The sequence below is a fragment of the Pristiophorus japonicus genome, chromosome 3 (assembly GCF_044704955.1).
Source record: "Pristiophorus japonicus isolate sPriJap1 chromosome 3, sPriJap1.hap1, whole genome shotgun sequence".
NCBI classification, from domain to species: domain Eukaryota; kingdom Metazoa; phylum Chordata; class Chondrichthyes; family Pristiophoridae; genus Pristiophorus; species Pristiophorus japonicus.
Genome location: NC_091979.1, coordinates 1,051,430 through 1,067,362, shown reverse-complemented (window position 1 = coordinate 1,067,362; position 15,933 = coordinate 1,051,430). Strand labels below are relative to the sequence as shown.

Sequence of the window (15,933 nt, the reverse complement as noted above, 5' to 3'; positions counted from 1 at the left end):
GCCATCCCGGGAATCTGTCTGGTGAACCTTCGCTGCACTCCCTCAATAGCAAGAACGTCCTTCCTCAGATTATGAGACCAAAACTGAACACAATATTCAAGGTGTGGCCTCACCAAGGCCCTGTGCAACTGCAGTAAGACCTCCCTGCTCCTCTACTCAAATCCCCTCGCTATGAAGGCCAACATACCATTTGCCTTCTTCACCACCTGCTGTACCTGCATGCCAACTTTCAATGACTGATGTACCATGATACTCAGGTCTCGTTGCACCTCCCCTTTTTCCTAATCTGTCACCATTCAGATAATAATCTGCCTTCCTGTTTTTGCCACCAAAGTGGATAACCTCACACTTCGTTAGACTTTATCAGGAAGGCTTTGAGGGTGTCATTGTAATGTTTCCTCTGCCCACCTTTGACTCATTTGCCGTGAAGGAGTTCCGAGTAGAGCGCTTGCTTTGGGAGTCCCTTGTCTGGCATGCGAACTATGTGGCCCGCCCAGCGGAGCTGATCAAGTGTGGTCAGTGCTTCAATGCTGGGGATGTTAGCCTGGTCGAGGACGCTAATGTTGGTGCGTCTGTCCTCCCAGGGGATTTGTAGGATCTTGCAGAGACATTGTTGGTGGTATTTTTCCAGTGACTTGAGGTGTCTGTTGTACATGGTCCATGTCTCTGAGCCATACACGAGGGCGGGTATTACTTTGAGCCATACAGGAGGGCGGGTATTACTCTGGGCCATACAGGAGGGCGGGTATTACTCTGGGCCATACAGGAGGGCGGGTATTACTCTGGGCCATACAGGAGGGCGTGTATTACTCTGGGCCATACAGGAGGGCGGGTATTACTCTGGGCCATACAGGAGGGCGGGTATTACTCTGGGCCACACAGGAGGGCGGATATTACTCTGGGCCATACAGGAGGGCGGGTATTACTCTGGGCCATACACGAGGGCGGGTATTACTCTGGGCCATACAGGAGGGCGGGTATTACTCTGGGCCATACAGGAGGGCGGGTATTTCTCTGGGCCACACAGGAGGGCGGGTATTTCTCTGGGCCATACAGGAGGGCGGGTATTACTCTGGGCCATACAGGAGGGCGGGTATTACTCTGGGCCACACAGGAGGGCGGGTATTACTCTGGGCCATACAGGAGGGTGGGTATTACTCTGGGCCATACAGGAGGGCGGGTATTACTCTGGGCCATACACGAGGGCGGGTATTACTCTGGGCCATACAGGAGGGTGGGTATTTCTCTGGGCCATACAGGAGGGCGGGTATTTCTCTGGGCCATACAGGAGGGCGGGTATTACTCTGGGCCATACAGGAGGGCGGGTATTACTCTGGGCCATACAGGAGGGCGGGTATTACTCTGGACCATACAGGAGGGTGGGTATTACTCTGGGCCATACAGGAGGGCGGGTATTACTCTGGGCCATACAGGAGGGCGGGTATTACTCTGGGCCATACAGGAGGGCGGGTATTACTCTGGGCCATACAGGAGGGCGGGTATTACTCTGGGCCATACAGGAGGGCGGGTATTACTCTGGGCCATACAGGAGGGCGGGTATTACTCTGGGCCATACAGGAAGGCGGGTATTACTCTGGGCCATACACGAGGGCGGGTATTACTCTGGGCCATACAGGAGGGCGGGTATTACTCTGGGCCATACAGGAGGGCGGGTATTACTCTGGACCATACAGGAGGGCGGGTAATACTCTGGGCCATACAGGAGGGCGGGTATTACTCTGGGCCATACAGGAGGGCGGGTATTACTCTGGGCCATACAGGAGGGCGGGTATTACTCTGGGCCATACAGGAGGGCGGGTATTACTCTGGGCCATACAGGAGGGCGGGTATTACTCTGGGCCATACAGGAGGGCGGGTATTACTCTGAGCCATACAGGAGGGCGGGTATTACTCTGGGCCATACAGGAGGGCGGGTATTACTCTGGGGCAAACAGGAGGGCGGGTATTACTCTGGGCCATACAGGAGGGCGGGTATTACTCTGGGCCATACAGGAGGGTGGGTATTACTCTGGGCCATACAGGAGGGCGGGTATTACTCTGGGCCATACAGGAGGGCGGGTATTACTCTGGGCCACACGGGAGGGCGGGTATTACTCTGGGCCATACAGGAGGGTGGGTATTACTCTGGGCCATACAGGAGGGTGGGTATTACTCTGGGCCATACAGGAGGGCGGGTATTACTCTGGGCCATACAGGAGGGCGGGTATTACTCTGGGCCATACAGGAGGGCGGGTATTACTCTGGGCCATACAGGAGGGCGGGTATTACTCTGGGCCATACAGGAGGGCGGGTATTACTCTGGGCCATACAGGAGGGCGGGTATTACTCTGGGCCATACAGGAGGGTGGGTATTACTCTGGGCCACACAGGAGGGCGGGTATTACTCTGGGCCACACAGGAGGGCGGGTATTACTCTGGACCATACAGGAGGGCGGGTATTACTCTGGACCATACAGGAGGGTGGGTATTACTCTGGGCCATACAGGAGGGTGGGTATTACTCTGGGCCATACAGGAGGGTGGGTATTACTCTGGGCCACACGGGAGGGCGGGTATTACTCTGGGCCATACGGGAGGGTGGGTATTACTCTGGGCCATACCGGAGGGCGGGTATTACTCTGGGCCATACAGGAGGGCGGGTATTACTCTGGGCCATACAGGAGGGTGGGTATTACTCTGGGCCATACAGGAGGGCGGGTATTACTCTGGGCCATACAGGAGGGTGGGTATTACTCTGGGCCATACAGGAGGGTGGGTATTACTCTGGGCCATACAGGAGGGCGGGTATTACTCTGGGCCACACGAGGGCGGGTATTACTCTGGGCCACACGAGGGCGGGTATTACTCTGGGCCATACAGGAGGGCGGGTATTACTCTGGGCCACACGGGAGGGTGGGTATTACTCTGGGCCACACGGGAGGGTGGGTATTACTCTGGGCCATACAGGAGGGCGGGTATTACTCTGGGCCACACGGGAGGGCGGGTATTACTCTGGGCCATATAGGAGGGTGGGTATTACTCTGGGCCACACGGGAGGGTGGGTATTACTCTGGGCCACACGGGAGGGTGGGTATTACTCTGGGCCACACGGGAGGGTGGGTATTACTCTGGGCCATACAGGAGGGCGGGTATTACTCTGGGCCACACAGGAGGGTGGGTATTACTCTGGGCCATATAGGAGGGTGGGTATTACTCTGGGCCACACGGGAGGGTGGGTATTACTCTGGGCCACACAGGAGGGTGGGTATTACTCTGGGCCATATAGGAGGGCGGGTATTACTCTGGGCCACACGGGAGGGTGGGTATTACTCTGGGCCACACAGGAGGGTGGGTATTACTCTGGGCCATACAGGAGGGTGGGTATTACTCTGGGCCACACAGGAGGGTGGGTATTACTCTGGGCCACACGGGAGGGCGGGTATTACTCTGGGCCATACAGGAGGGCGGGTATTACTCTGGACCATACAGGAGGGCGGGTATTACTCTGGACCATACAGGAGGGTGGGTATTACTCTGGGCCATACAGGAGGGTGGGTATTACTCTGGGCCATACAGGAGGGCGGGTATTACTCTGGGCCATACACGAGGGCGGGTATTACTCTGGGCCATACAGGAGGGCGGGTATTACTCTGGGCCATACAGGAGGGCGGGTATTACTCTGGGCCATACAGGAGGGCGGGTATTACTCTGGGCCATACAGGAGGGCGGGTATTACTCTGGGCCATACAGGAGGGCGGGTATTACTCTGGGCCATACAGGAGGGCGGGTATTACTCTGGGCCATACAGGAGGGCGGGTATTACTCTGGGCCATACAGGAGGGCGGGTATTACTCTGGGCCACACAGGAGGGCGGGTATTACTCTGGGCCATACAGGAGGGTGGGTATTACTCTGGGCCATACAGGAGGGCGGGTATTACTCTGGGCCATACACGAGGGCGGGTATTACTCTGGGCCATACAGGAGGGCGGGTATTTCTCTGGGCCATACAGGAGGGCGGGTATTTCTCTGGGCCATACAGGAGGGCGGGTATTACTCTGGGCCATACAGGAGGGCGGGTATTACTCTGGGCCATACAGGAGGGCGGGTATTACTCTGGACCATACAGGAGGGTGGGTATTACTCTGGGCCATACAGGAGGGCGGGTATTACTCTGGGCCATACAGGAGGGCGGGTATTACTCTGGGCCATACAGGAGGGCGGGTATTACTCTGGGCCATACAGGAGGGCGGGTATTACTCTGGGCCATACAGGAGGGCGGGTATTACTCTGGGCCATACAGGAGGGCGGGTATTACTCTGGGCCATACAGGAGGGCGGGTATTACTCTGGGCCATACACGAGGGCGGGTATTACTCTGGGCCATACAGGAGGGCGGGTATTACTCTGGACCATACAGGAGGGCGGGTATTACTCTGGGCCATACAGGAGGGCGGGTATTACTCTGGGCCATACAGGAGGGCGGGTATTACTCTGGGCCATACAGGAGGGCGGGTATTACTCTGGGCCATACAGGAGGGTGGGTATTACTCTGGGCCACACGGGAGGGCGGGTATTACTCTGGGCCACACGGGAGGGCGGGTATTAGTATTAGGCAGTCCCTTGTGTTGAGGATGACCCGCTTCCACACCAAAAAGAGATGAGTTCACAGGTGTTTCCCGAACTGCATCCTGAAGGGTGGAAGATGCCTGTGGGTGGATTCATTTAACATGGAATGGCCATTACACACCAGCCACTACACGGGCTTGACAGAGCAAGGTCTCGGTCCAGTGGCAAGGGTTAATCAAGACGACTGGAGACCAAGCTCTGCTGCACGGGGTATTACTACGGCCCTGTAGACCATGAGCTTGGTGGTAGATTTGAGGGCCTGGTCTTCGAACACTCTTTTCCTCAGGCGGCCTAAGACTGCACTGGCGCACTGGAGTCGGTGTTGGATCTTGTCGTCAATGTCTGTTCTTGTTGATAAGAGGCTCCCGAGGTATGGGAAGTGGTCCACGTTGTCCAGGGCCGCGCCGTGGATCTTGATGACTGGGGGGCAGTGCTGTGCAGCGAGGACAGGCTGGTGGAGGACCTTTGTATTACGGATGTTTAGTGTAAGGCCCATGCTTTCGTACGCCTCAGTAAATTTGTCGACTATGTCCTGGAGATCAGCCTCTGTATGTGCATAGACTCGGGCATCGTCCGTGTACTGTAGCTCGATGACAGAGGTTGGGGTGGTATTGGACCTGGCCCGGAGATGACGAAAGTTGAACAGGTTCCCACTGGTTCTGTGGTTTAGTTCCACTCCAGCGGGGAGCTTGTTGACTGTGAGGTGGAGCGTGACAGCGAGGACGATTGAGAAGAGGGTTGGGGAGATGATGCAGCCCTGTTGACCCCGGTCCGATGTGGATTGGGTCTGTAATGGATCCGTTGGTAAGGATCACAGCCTGCATGTCATCGTGGAGTAGGCAGAGGATGGTGACAAACTTTTGGGGGCATCCAAAACGGAGGAGGACGCTCCATAGACCCTCGCGGTTGACAGTGTCAAAGGCCTTTGTAAGGTCGAAGAAGGCCATGTGTAAGGGCTGGTGCTGTTCCCGGCATTTTTCCTGCAGCTGTCGCGCTGTAAAAACCATGTCTGTTGTGCCCCGTAGGGGATGAAATCAGCACTGTGACTCTGGGAGGAGCTCCTCGGCCACAGGGAGAAGACGGTTGAGGAGAACTCTAGCGACGACTTTCCCAGTGGCTGATAAACATAGAAACATAGAAAATAGGTGCAAGAGTAGGCCATTCGGCCTAAGGTAGATAACGGAGATTCCTCTGTAGTTGCCGCAGTCGGACTTGTCCCCCTTTTTATAGATGGTCACGATCACTGCATCTCAGAGATCTTCCGGCATGCTCTCCTCCTTCCAGGTGAGAGAGATGAGGTCATGCATTCGTGCCAATAGTGCCTCTCCGCCATACTTTAGCGCCTCAGCAGGGATTCCATCCGTTCCCGTAGCCTTGTTGTTCTTAAGCTGTCTTATGGCTTTTTTTACATCATGCAGTGTTGGGGTTTCACTGAGGTGGTGGTGGGTAGCATGCTGCGGGATGGAGTCGAGAACACTCGAGTCAAAGGCAGAGTCTCGATTGAGGAGATCTTCGAAGTGCTCCTTCCAGTGGGTCCTGATTGTCTCGGTGTCCTTGATGAGTGTTTCCCTGTTCTTGGCCAGCAGTGGGGTGGGACCTTGGGTGTTTGGACTGTAAGTGGCCTTGACTGCGATGAAGAATCCTAGAACATTATGGCTGTCGGCCAGCTTCTGTATCTCCTGTGCTTTCTCCATCCACCACCCCGGGATTTAGGTCCCGGGTTTTTTGTTGGACCTCAGCCTTGAATCGTCTAATACTGCTTTGCTGCTCCCGAGTTGGGTTGTTGTTTAAGGCTCAGAAATGCCCTACTCTTGCGATCTATTAGCTCTTAGCCTGTCTATATCCCTTTGCAGATTTTTTGTGTCCTCCTCACAATTTACTTTCCCACCCATCTTTGTACGATCAGCAAACTTGGCTACATTACACTCGGTCCCTTCATCCAAGTCATTAATATAAGGTAGATAAGGTGGTTAAGAAGGCATATGGAATACTTGCCTTTATTAGTCAGGGCATGGAATACAAGAGCAAGGAGGTTATGCTTGAACTGTATAAAACACTGGTTAGGCCACAGCTGGAGTACTGCGTGTAGTTCTGGTCACCACATTACAGGAAAGATGTGATTGCACTGGAAAGGGTGCAGAGGAGATTTACAAGAATGTTGCCTGGGCTGGAGAATTTTGGCTATGAGGAAAGATTGGAGATGCTGGGTCTGTTTTCTTTGGAACAGCGGAGGCTGAGGGGAGACCTGATTGAGGTGTATAAAATTATGAGGGGCCTGGATAGAGTGGATAGGAACAACCTGTTTCCCTTAGCAATATGGTCAACAACCAGGGGGCATTGATTTAAAGTAATTGGGGGGAGGTTTAGAGGGGATTTGAGGGGAAATGTCTTCACCCAGAGGGGGGGAGGTGGGGGTCTGGAACTCACTGCCTGAAAGGGTGGTAGAGGCAGAAACCCTCACCACATTTAAACAGTACTTGGATGTGCACCTGAAGTGCCGTAACCTGCAGGGCTACGGACCGAGAGCGGGAAAGTGGGATTAGGCTGGATGGCTCTTGGTCGGCCGGCAGAAACACGATGGGCCGAATGGCCTCCTCCCGTGCTGTAAATTTCTTTGATTCTATGATTGTAAAGTGGAAGATAAATGAAAAGTCTTTGGTTTGGATAGAGGTTACAGCCACGATAACAGGGGTCAGCCTTGGGGACTTTTGCCAATTTTAATAGGTAGGAAATGGGGTTTTCGGGTATTTGTCACTCCTTGAACATTTGTAACGATAAGAAACTAAAATGGGCTCAATTAATTTCTGCTTCAAAGCGAGGGTGAATAAACGTATGGTATGTTTAATAGGTGCTGGCGAAATGCAAGACAGCAGACGGTAAAATAAAACGATACTCTTACACTGAAGAATGCTTATAAAGAAAGACTTAGGTTTATATAGCGCCTTTCACGACCATAGGACGTCTCAAAGCCAATGAAGTACTTTTGGAGTGTCGTCATTGTTGTAATGTGGGAAATGCAGCAGCCAATTTGCGCACAGCAAGCTCCCACACACAGCAATGTGATAATGACCAGATAATCTGTGTTTGTTATGTTGATTGAGGGATAAATATTGGCCCCAGGAAACCGGGGAGAACTCCCCCGCTCTTCTTCGAAATCGTTCCATGGGATCTTTTACATCCACCTGAGAGAGCAGACGGGGCCTCGGTTTAACGTCTCATCCAAAAGATGGCACCTCCGACTGTGCAGCGCTCCCTCAGCACTGCACTGGAGTGTCAGCCGAGATTTTTGTGCTCAAGTCGCTGGAGTGGGACTTGAACCCATGACCTCCTGACTCAGAGGCGAGGGTGCTCCCCACTGATGATGTTTGTAAACGATTAGTTTGCCTGCCATTTTAACCCGTAAAGAGAAGTCACAGGAACAAGCCTGGTTGGTTTACCGGTACAAGAATTTGAAGTCACACTCAAGAGACCTGGAAGAGACGACATCAATTTTAACAGCGGGATTTGTAAAATTAAAGTATTATTCTCTTTTTGTAATGGACATTGTCCTTCCGTAGGGTTCAATAAAGGATCAGCTGAAGGCCTATGGTGCACTGACCGAGAACGTGACCCGCAGGTACACACGACAGATCCTGGAAGGTGTTTCCTACCTGCACAGTAACATGATTGTGCACCGAGATATCAAAGGTGAGTGCGGGCAGCGGTTTATCAACTGGAATAATTAAAGGGTTATGCAGGGCTGCGTAATCCACAGAGTCCGGAGAAGTGTGAGGTCATGCATTTGGGGAGGGCTAACAAGGCAAGGGAATAGACATTAAATGATAGGATACTAGAAGTGTAGAGGAACAAAGGGACCTGGGAGTGCAGGTCCACAGATTCCTGAAGGTAGCAGGACAGGTCGATGAGGTGGTTAAGAAGGTATACGGAATACTTGCCTTTATTAGCTGAGGCATAGAATACAAGAGCAGGGAGGTTATGCTTCAACTGTATAAAACATTAATTAGGCCACAGCTGGAGTATTGCATGCAATTCTAAGAACATAAGAATTAGGAACAGGAGTAGGCCATCTAGCCCCTCGAGCCTGCTCCGCCATTCAACAAGATCATGGCTGATCTGGCCATGGACTCAGTTCTACTTACCCGCCCGCTCCCCGTAACCCTTAATTCCCTTATTGGTTAAAAATCTATCTATCTGTGATTTGAATACATTCAATGAGCTAGCCTTAACTGCTTCCTTGGACAGAGAATTCCACAGATTCACAACCCTCTGGGAGAAGAAACTCCTCAACTCGGTTTTAAATTGGCTCTCCCGTATTTTGAGGCTGTGCCCCCTAGTTCTAGTCTCCCCGACCAGTGGAAACAACCTCTCTGCCTCGATCTTGTCTATCCCTTTCATTATTTTAAATGTTTCTATAAGATCACCCCTCATCCTTCTGAACTCCAACGAGTAAAGACCCAGTCTACTCAATCTACCATCATAAGGTAACCCCCTCATCTCCGGAATCAACCTAGTGAATCGTCTCTGTACCCCCTCCAAAGCTAATATATCCTTCCTTAAGTAAGGTGACCAAAACTGCACGCAGTACTCCAGGTGCGGCCTCACCAATACCCTATACAGTTGCAGCAGGACCTCCCTGCTTTTGTACTCCATCCCTCTCGCAATGAAGGCCAACATTCCATTCGCCTTCCTGATTATCTGCTGCACCTGCAAACTAACTTTTTGGGATCCTAAAAGAGTTTCATGCACAAGGACCCCAGGTCCCTCTGCACCTCAGCATGTTGTAATTTCTCCCCATTCAAATAATATTCCCTTTTACTGTTTTTTTTCCCAAGGTGGATGACCTCACATATTCCGACATTGTATTCCATCTGCCAAACCTTAGCCCATTCGCTTAACCTATCTAAATCTCTTTGCAGCCTCTCTGTGTCCTCTACACAACCCGCTTTCCCACTAATCTTTGTGTCATCTGCAAATTTTGTCACACTACACTCTGTCCCCTCTTCCAGGTCATCTATGTATATTGTAAACAGTTGTGGTCCCAGCACCGATCCCTGTGGCACACCACTAACCACCGATTTCCAACCCGAAAAGGACCCATTTATCCCGACTCTCTGCTTTCTGATAGCCAGCCAGTTCTCGATCCATGCTAATACATTTCCTCTGACTCCGCGTACCTTTATCTTCTGCAGTAACCTTTTGTGTGGCACCTTATTGAATGCCTTTTGGAAATCTAAATACACCACATCCATCGGTACACCTCTATCCACCATGCTCGTTATATCCTCAAAGAATTCCAGTAAATTAGTTAAACATGATTTCCCCTTCATGAATCCTTGTTGCGTCTGCTTGATTGCACTATTCCTATCTAGATGTCCCACTATTTCTTCCTTAATGATAGTTTCAAGCATTTTCCCCACTACAGATGTTAAACTAACCGGCCTATAGTTACCTGCCTTTTGTCTGCCTCCTTTTTTAAACAGAGGCGTTACATTAGCTGCTTTCCAATCTGCTGGTACCTCCCCAGAGTCCAGAGAATTTTGGTAGATTATAATGAATGCATCTGCTATAACTTCCGCCATCTCTTTTAATACCCTGGGATGCATTTCATCAGGACCAGGGGACTTGTCTACCTTGAGTCCCATTAGCCTGTCCAGCAGTACCCCCCAGTGATAGTCTTTATCTCAAGGTCCTCCCTTCCCACATTCCCGTGACTAGCAATCTTTGGCATGGTTTTTGTGTCTTCCACTGTGAAGACCGAAGCAAAATAATTGTTTAAAGTCTCGGCCATTTCCACATTTCCCATTATTAAATCCCCCTTCTCATCTTCTAAGGGACCAACATTTACTTTAGTCACTCTTTTCCGTTTTATATATCGGTAAAAGCTTTTACTATCTGTTTTTTTTAATGTTTTGCGCAAGTTTACTTTCGTAATCTATCTTTCCTTTCTTTATTGCTTTTTTAGTCATTCTTTGCTGTCGTTTAAAATTTTCCCAATCTTCTAATTTCCCACTAACCTTGGCCACCTTATACGCATTGGTTTTTAATTTGATACTCTCCTTTATTTCCTTGGTTATCCACGGCTGGTTATCCCTTCTCTTACCGCCCTTATTTTTCACTGGAATATATTTTTGTTGCGCACTATGAAAGAGCTCCTTAAAAGTCCTCCACTGTTCCTCAATTGTGCCACCGTTTAGTCTGTGTTTCCAGTCTATTTTAGCCAACTCTGCCCTCATCCCACTGTAGTCCCCTTTGTTTAAGCATAGTACGCTCGTTTGAGACATTACTTCCTCACCCTCAATCTGTATTACAAATTCAACCATACTGTGATCACTCATTCCAAGAGGATCTTTTACTAGGAGATCGTTTATTATTCTGATCTCATTACACAGGACCAAATCTAAGATAGCTTGCTCCCTTGTAGGTTCTGTAACATACTGTTCTAAGAAACAATCCCGTATGCATTCTATGAATTCCTCCTCCAGGCTACCCCGTGCGATTTCATTTGACCAATCGATATGTAGTTTAAAATCCCCCATGATTACTGCCGTTCCTTTTTCACATGCCTCCATTATTCCCTTGATTATTGTCCACCCCACCGTGAAGTTATTATTTGGGGGCCTATAAACTACACCCACCAGTGACTTTTTCCCCTTACTATCTCTAATCTCCACCCACAATGATTCAACATTTTGTTCATTGGAGCCAATATCGTTTCTCACAACTGCCCTGATATCATCCTTTATTAACAGAGCTACCCCACCTCCTTTCCCTTCTTTTCTATCTTTCCGAATTGTAAGATACCACTGTATGTTTAATTCCTTGTTTTGGTCACCACATTACAGGAAAGATGTGATTGCACTGGAGAGGGTACAGAGGAGATTTATGAAGATGTTGCCTGGACTGGAGAATTTTAGCTACGAGGAAAGATTGGATAGGCTGGGGTTATTTTCTTTGGAACAGAGGAGGCTGAGGGGAGACCTGATTGAGATGTATAAAATGATGAGGGGCCTGGATAGAGTGGAAAGGAAGGGCCTGTTTCTCTTAGCAAAGGAGTCAACAACCAGGGGGCATAGATTTAAAGTAATTGGGGGGAGGTTTAGAGGGGATTTGAGGGGAAATGTCTTCACCCAGAGGGTGGTGGGGGTCTGGAACTCACTGCCTGAAAGGGTGGTAGAGGCAGAAACCCTCATCACATTTAAAAAGTACTTGGATGTGCACCTGAAGCGCTGTAACCTGCAGGGCTACGGACCGAGAGCGGGAAAGTGGGATGAGGCTGGGTAGGTCTTTGTTGGCCGGCGGGAAACAATGGGCTGAAATGTAAATCTCTGTGAGTCTATGACGCGTTGTGTCCAAGGGACTTGTGGCTCTCTGCACCTGGTCATGCTGATCCTAATCTCACAGTAATAACAATACTCAAGTGCCAGGAGTAACATTATTACTGCACTCAAGCAATCTTCCCCGCAATTTATTTTTGTGCCCCGCGACCCCTTTAACGACCCCATTGGTGGGTTTTTTCCAAATTTAAAAGCCCTCTCACTCGCTGCATGGTATCCCTTGCAGCGTTGCGCAGCTTACAGGGAACGTTCAAATACTGCAAAATAAATGCAAATTACTGCAGTGCAATAATAGTTCACATTTTTAAACCTATATTTCCTGAGCGGGTTGGGTCTTATATCTATTTTGGGGGAAAACAGAAGAATTTTTAGCAGCAGGGAAAGTACATTGGGCTACCTAGATCGACTCCACCTGCTCCCACCGTATCTCTCAGTCACTATGCCCTCTAGAACCAGCAATAGCTTGCATTCCTACAGCAGTTTAAGGTAATAAAACGTCCTGTGGCGCTTCATAGAAACATAGAAACTAGGTGCAGGAGTAGGACATTCGGCCCTTCGAGCCTCCACCGCCATTCAATGAGTTCATAGAAACATAGAAACATAGAAAATAGGTGCAGGAGTAGGCCATTCGGCCCTTCTAGCCTGCACCGCCATTCAATGAGTTCATGGCTGAACATTCAACTTCAGTACCCCATTCCTGCTTTCTCGCCATACCCCTTGATCCCCCTAGCAGTAAGGACCTCATCTAACTCCTTTTTGAATATATTTAGTGAATTGGCCTCAACAACTTTCTGTGGTAGAGAATTCCACAGGTTCACCACTCTCTGGGTGAAGAAGTTCCTCCGCATCTCGGTCCTAAATGGCTTACCCCTTATCCTTAGACTGTGACCCCTGGTTCTGGACTTCCCCAACATTGGGAACATTCTTCCTGCATCTAACCTGTCTAACCCCGTCAGAATTTTATATGTTTCTATGAGGTCCCCTCTCATTCTTCTGAACTCCAGTGAATACAAGCCCAGTTGATCCAGTCTTTCTTGATAGGTCAGTCCCGCCATCCCGGGAATCAGTCTGGTGAACCTTCGCTGCACTCCCTCAATAGCAAGAATGTCCTTCCTCAGGTTAGGAGACCAAAACTGTACACAATACTCCAGGTGTGGCCTCACCAATGCCCTGTACAACTGTAGCAACACCTCCCTGCCCCTGTACTCAAATCCCCTTGCTATGAAGGCCAACATGCCATTTGCTTTCTTAACCGCCTGCTGCACCTGCATGCCAACCTTCAATGACTGATGTACCATGACACCCAGGTCTCTTTGCACCTCCCCTTTTCCTAATCTGTCACCATTCAGATAATAGTCTGTCTCTCTGTTTTTACCACCAAAGTGGATAACCTCACATTTATCCACATTATACTTCATCTGCCATGCATTTGCCCACTCACCTAACCTATCCAAGTCGCTCTGCAGCCTCACAGCATCCTCCTCGCAGCTCACACTGCCACCCAACTTAGTGTCATCCGCAAATTTGGAGATACTACATTTAATCCCCTCATCTAAATCATTAATGTACAGTGTAAACAGCTGGGGCCCCAGCACAGAACCTTGCGGTACCCCACTAGTCACTGCCTGCCATTCTGAAAAGTACCCATTTACTCCTACTCTTTGCTTCCTGTCTGACAACCAGTTCTCAATCCATGTCAGTACACTACCCCCAATCCCATGTGCTCTAACTTTGCACATCAATCTCTTGTGTGGGACCTTGTCGAACGCCTTCTGAAAGTCCAAATATACCACATCAACTGGTTCTCCCTTATCCACTCTACTGGAAACATCCTCAAAAAATTCCAGAAGATTTGTCAAGCATGATTTCCCTTTCACAAAGCCATGCTGACTTGGACCTATCATGTCACCTCTTTCCAAATGCACTGCTATGACATCCTTAATAATTGATTCCATCATTTTACCCACTACCGATGTCAGGCTGACCGGTCTATAATTCCCTGTTTTCTCTCTCCCTCCTTTTTTAAAAAGTGGGGTTACATTGGCTACCCTCCACTCCATAGGAACTGATCCAGAGTCAATGGAATGTTGGAAAATGACTGTCAACGCATCCACTATTTCCAAGGCCACCTCCTTAAGTACTCTGGGATGCAGTCCATCAGGCCCTGGGGATTTATCGGCCTTCAATCCCATCAATTTCCCCAACACAATTTCCCAGCTAATAAGGATTTCCCTCAGTTCCTCCTCCTTACTAGACCCCCCGACCCCTTTTATAACCGGAAGGTTGTTCGTGTCCTCCTTCGTGAATACCGAACCAAAGTACTTGTTCAATTGGTCCGCCATTTCTTTGTTCCCCGTTATGACTTCCCCTGATTCTGACTGCAGGGGACCTACATTTGTCTTGACTAACCTTTTTCTCTTTACATATCTATAGAAACTTTTGCAATCCGTCTTAATGTTCCCTGCAAGCTTCTTCTCATACTCCATTTTCCCTGCCCTAATCAAACCCTTTGTCCTCCTCTGCTGAGTTCTAAATTTCTCCCAGTCCCCAGGTTCGCTGCTATTTCTGGCCAATTTGTATGCCACTTCCTTGGCTTTAATACTATCCCTGATTTCCCTTGATAGCCACGGTTGAGCCACCTTCCCTTTTTTATTTCTATGCCAGACAGGAATGTACAATTGTTGTAGTTCATCCATGCGGTCTCTAAATGTCTGCCATTGCCCATCCACAGTCAACCCCTTAAGTATCATTCGCCAATCCATCTCAGCCAATTCATGCCTCATACCTTCAAAGTTAGCCTTCTTTAAGTTCTGGACCATGGTCTCTGAATTAACTGTTTCATTCTCCATCCTAATGCAGAATTCCACCATATTATGGTCACTCTTCCCCAAGGGGCCTCGCACAACGAGATTGCTAATTAATCCTTTCTCATTACATAACACCCAGTCTAAGATGGCCTCCCCCCTAGTTGGTTCCTCGACATATTGGTCTAAAAAACCATCCCTTATGCACTCCAGAAAATCCTCCTCCACCGTATTGCTTCCAGTTTGGTTAGCCCAATCTATGTGCATATTAAAGTCACCCATTATAACTGCTGCACCTTTATTGCACGCACCCCTAATTTCCTGTTTGATGCCCTCCCCAACATCACTACTACTGTTTGGAGGTCTGTACACAACTCCCACTAACGTTTTTTGCCCTTTGGTGTTCTGCAGCTCTACCCATATAGATTCCACATCATCCAAGCTAATGTCCTTCCTAACTATTGCCTTAATCTCCTCCTTAACCAGCAATGCTACCCCACCTCCTTTTCCTTTTATTCTATCCTTCCTGAATGTTGAATACCCCTGGATGTTGAGTTCCCAGCCCTGCTCATCCTGGAGCCACGTCTCCGTAATCCCAATCACATCATATTTGCACAGTTAATTCATCCACCTTATTGCGGATACTCCTTGCATTAAGACACAAAGCCTTTAGGCTTGTTTTTTTAACACCCTCTGTCCTTTTAGAATTTTGCTGTACAATGGCCCTTTTTGTTCTTTGCCTTGGGTTTCTCTGCCCTCCACTTTTCCTCATCTCCTTTCTGTCTTTTGTTTTTGCCTCCTTTTTGTTTCCCTCTATCTCCCTGCATTGGTTCCCATCCCCCTGCCATATTAGTTTAACTCCTCCCCAACAGCACTAGCAAACACTCCCCCGAGGACATTGGTTCCGATTCTGCCCAGGTGCAGACCGTCCGGATTGTACTGGTCCCACCTCCCCCAGAACCGGTTCCAATGCCCCAGGAATTTGAATCCCTCCCTGCTGCACCATTGCTCAAGCCACGTATTCATCTGAGCTATCCTGCGATTCCTACTCTGACTAGCACGTGGCACTGGTAGCAATCCCGAGATTACTACTTTTGAGGTCCTACTTTTTAATTTAGCTCCTAGCTCCTTAAATTCATTTCGTAGGAACTCATCCCTTTTTTTACCTAT

At 49.4% G+C, this 15,933-nt stretch overlaps 1 protein-coding gene across 1 annotated transcript in view; it reads left to right on the top strand.

Moving 5' to 3' along the window:
- The window catches only part of map3k2 (mitogen-activated protein kinase kinase kinase 2), a 213,076-nt gene that overhangs the window by 179,897 nt on the left and 17,246 nt on the right, over positions 1-15,933 (top strand). Inside the window, exon 15 of the mRNA XM_070875119.1 lies at positions 8,183-8,312. Coding sequence (XP_070731220.1) covers positions 8,183-8,312 — 130 coding nt within the window. The remainder of the gene's footprint in view (positions 1-8,182; positions 8,313-15,933) is intronic.